This window comes from Orycteropus afer, unplaced genomic scaffold, assembly GCF_000298275.1.
Source record: "Orycteropus afer afer isolate SDZICR_OR568_19922 unplaced genomic scaffold, OryAfe1.0 scaffold00250, whole genome shotgun sequence".
NCBI classification, from domain to species: Eukaryota; Metazoa; Chordata; class Mammalia; order Tubulidentata; family Orycteropodidae; genus Orycteropus; species Orycteropus afer.
This window is the reverse complement of record NW_006921837.1, coordinates 905,530-908,376: the sequence shown is the minus strand read 5'-3', so window position 1 is coordinate 908,376 and position 2,847 is coordinate 905,530. Positions and strand designations below refer to the sequence as shown.

Here is a 2,847-nt window from a genome sequence, read left to right as displayed (position 1 = left end):
GAAAGCTACAAGGCTTTGAAAATGTGACAGAGACCTATGTCAAATATGGAGAGAATGCTAATGATGTGAATTGAGAATCAAACAAAAATCAAATCCCTTGTAGCATACTGACATTTGCCACTAAGGCACGAAGTTTGTCTGAGATGCTTAAAGCAAAAGCAGCACCAGACTGTGATACGGTGTTTACACAATGTTCAGATCATATAACATCCTAGTTCACAGACTATGTTGTTGTTGTTGTTATGTGCCGTCGAGTCGGCCCCGACTCATAGCGACCCCTCCTTGGGTTTCCGAGGCAGTATCACTACGGAAGTAGGATTGCCCAACCTTCCTTCCGAGGAGTGGCTGGTGGGTTTGAACCGCCAGCCGTCTGGTTAGCAGGCAAGTGTCTTAGCCACTATGCTACCAGAGCTCACAGACTATATCATAGACATTAAGCAGTGCATGACTGTAAATGCAGATATGTCCATACACAGAAGACAGAATGATATTTTAGCAAAAGTATTAATTTCCTGGAGTAAAGAATTACCATGTTGCACTGAATTGGGCTTTTACTGTAATTGTCACGTCCTAATAACAAATTCTTGTGTTACTGCAGCCCTTTCCCTTTATGATAGGATTTTACATGTATTATCTGAGTTGATCTTCTCAACTTTGTAAGGCTGGTATACCCACTGAGAGTTTGTTTATCTGTTTTCTCCATCCAGCTCAGTGCCTTACACATAATAGGTACTCAACAAGTATTTATTGAATGACTGGATTATTATTTTATTCATGAAAAAACTGAGGCCTCAAAGGATTAAAAAAAAAATCAGGTACACACAGTTAGTGGTGGAGCTGGAAGTAGAACCTAAATCTGGGAGTCAAATTTGGTTCAGGACATTTTAGAATCCATATAATAATATACTGACCAGCCACTCCTCGGAAGTAAGGTTGAGCAATCCTACTTCTGTAGTGATACTGCCTCGGAAACCCAAGGAGGGGTTGCTATGAGTCGGGGCTGACTCGACGGCACATAACAACAACAACAACAACAATAATATACTGAGTATCTTCTGTAATTAGTGGCTTACTTTGTGATTTTCTTTTTTAGGCAGGAAGACCAAGCCTGGTGTCCAGTGACCTGAGGAAGAAGTAGACAATTTGAGAGCCTAGTCTTCTGGACATTTCACTTGGAGCAGTTGAAAATGAACAAGGAAGAAGGAAAAGTCCTGTAGGAATGATTGAGAGAACAACACACACACACACACCCTAGCCCTTCCCAGAAGAACAATGTCGCTCTAATGATCATTTTTTGAGAAAAATCCTTGTAAGTATAAATTGGACAGCAGCTTTCATCTGAATCTGAACTTCTCAGTGTGAAGCCCCATCAGTAGGCTACAAACAACATGACTTCCAGCCGAGTGAAACACCAGAGACTTAACATGCACAAGAAAACTTCAAAATGCAGTGAATGTGGGAAACTCTTTACTCAGAGATCATCTCTTACCCAGCATCAGAGGATTCACACAGGAGAGAAGCCCTATGTATGCAGTGAATGTGGAACTTGTTTCCGTAAACGGTCAAATCTTACTCAGCATCTGAGGATTCATACAGGAGAGAAACCCTATAAATGTAATGAATGTGAGAAAGCCTTTCAAACAAAAGCAATACTTGTCCAGCATCTGAGAATTCATACTGGAGAGAAACCCTATAAATGCAATGAATGTGGAAAAGCCTTTTGTCAGAGCCCATCCCTTATTAAGCACCAGCGAATTCATACTGGAGAGAAACCCTATAAATGCAATGAATGTGACAAAGCCTTCAGTCAGAGCATATGCCTTACTCGTCATCAGAGAAGTCACTCTGGAGATAAACCTTACAAGTGTAATGAGTGTGGGAAAGCCTTTAATCAGAGTGCATGCCTTATACAACATCAGAGAATCCATTCAGGAGAGAAGCCCTATACGTGTATTGAATGTGGGAAAGCCTTCAGTCAGAGCTCTTCCCTTATTGAACATGAGAGAACTCACACCGGAGAGAAACATTATAAGTGTAGTGAGTGTGAAAAAACTTTCCGCAAGCAAGCACACCTTAGTGAACATTACAGAATTCATACTGGAGAGAAACCTCATGAATGTATCCAATGTGGAAGATCCTTTAGGCACAGTTCAGCGCTTGTTCGACATCAGAAGCTTCACGCTGGAGATTAAAACTTAGGATCTAAGGAGTGTGGAAAGACTTCTGTGAAAATGCCACTTTTATTGCCTATGAATTCCTGGGAGTTTAAGACTCGTAGTCATCAGTTGAGGTGAAGGTTTTGAGCAAGAGACATTGCATCCTACCTAAAAAGTTAAGAAAATAGGCCTCAAAGCTACACTGTCCTGAATTTGGTGCCCTTGCCACTTAATGGTTGTGTGGCATTATGTAAATTACTTAATCCTCTCTGAGCTTCAGTTTCCCCATTGCTAAAAAAAGGAATAGTAGGGATATTTCCTAGGGTTATCTTGAGAATAAAATAAGTTGTATATGATAGTTAGCTGCTAATTTTTGGTTCTGAGTTACAGAGGTTCCAAAACTTTATAAAACATCTGACTCTTGGAACTAAGGAAAACTTTAGCGTTAGGCTTTTTTGTTCTCATAATCTCATAATGTATTTTTTCTTAAGAACAGTCTTGTAGTTGAGCTAAGATTTCATACTTTATCTACAGAAGCCCAAACTATAATGTGTAGATTTAAATAGCAGAACACAATTTAAGACCAGTTTTTCCTTAAGAAAATTCAGATTTAATCACAGAAAAAAAGAAATCATTGGGATTTGAGTGGACATTGTTAAGTGTACTTCTGGATATTCTCAGAAGCTTTATT

General features: G+C 39.6%; 1 protein-coding gene across 1 annotated transcript; it reads left to right on the top strand.

Annotated features, from left to right (window-relative positions):
- Positions 1-1,388: 1,388 nt before the first annotated feature.
- Positions 1,389-2,192, top strand: ZNF501 (zinc finger protein 501). Its single transcript, XM_007949670.2, has one exon. The coding sequence runs from the start codon at positions 1,389-1,391 to the stop codon at positions 2,190-2,192; it is 804 nt and encodes a 267-aa protein (XP_007947861.1).
- Positions 2,193-2,847: the final 655 nt, after the last annotated feature.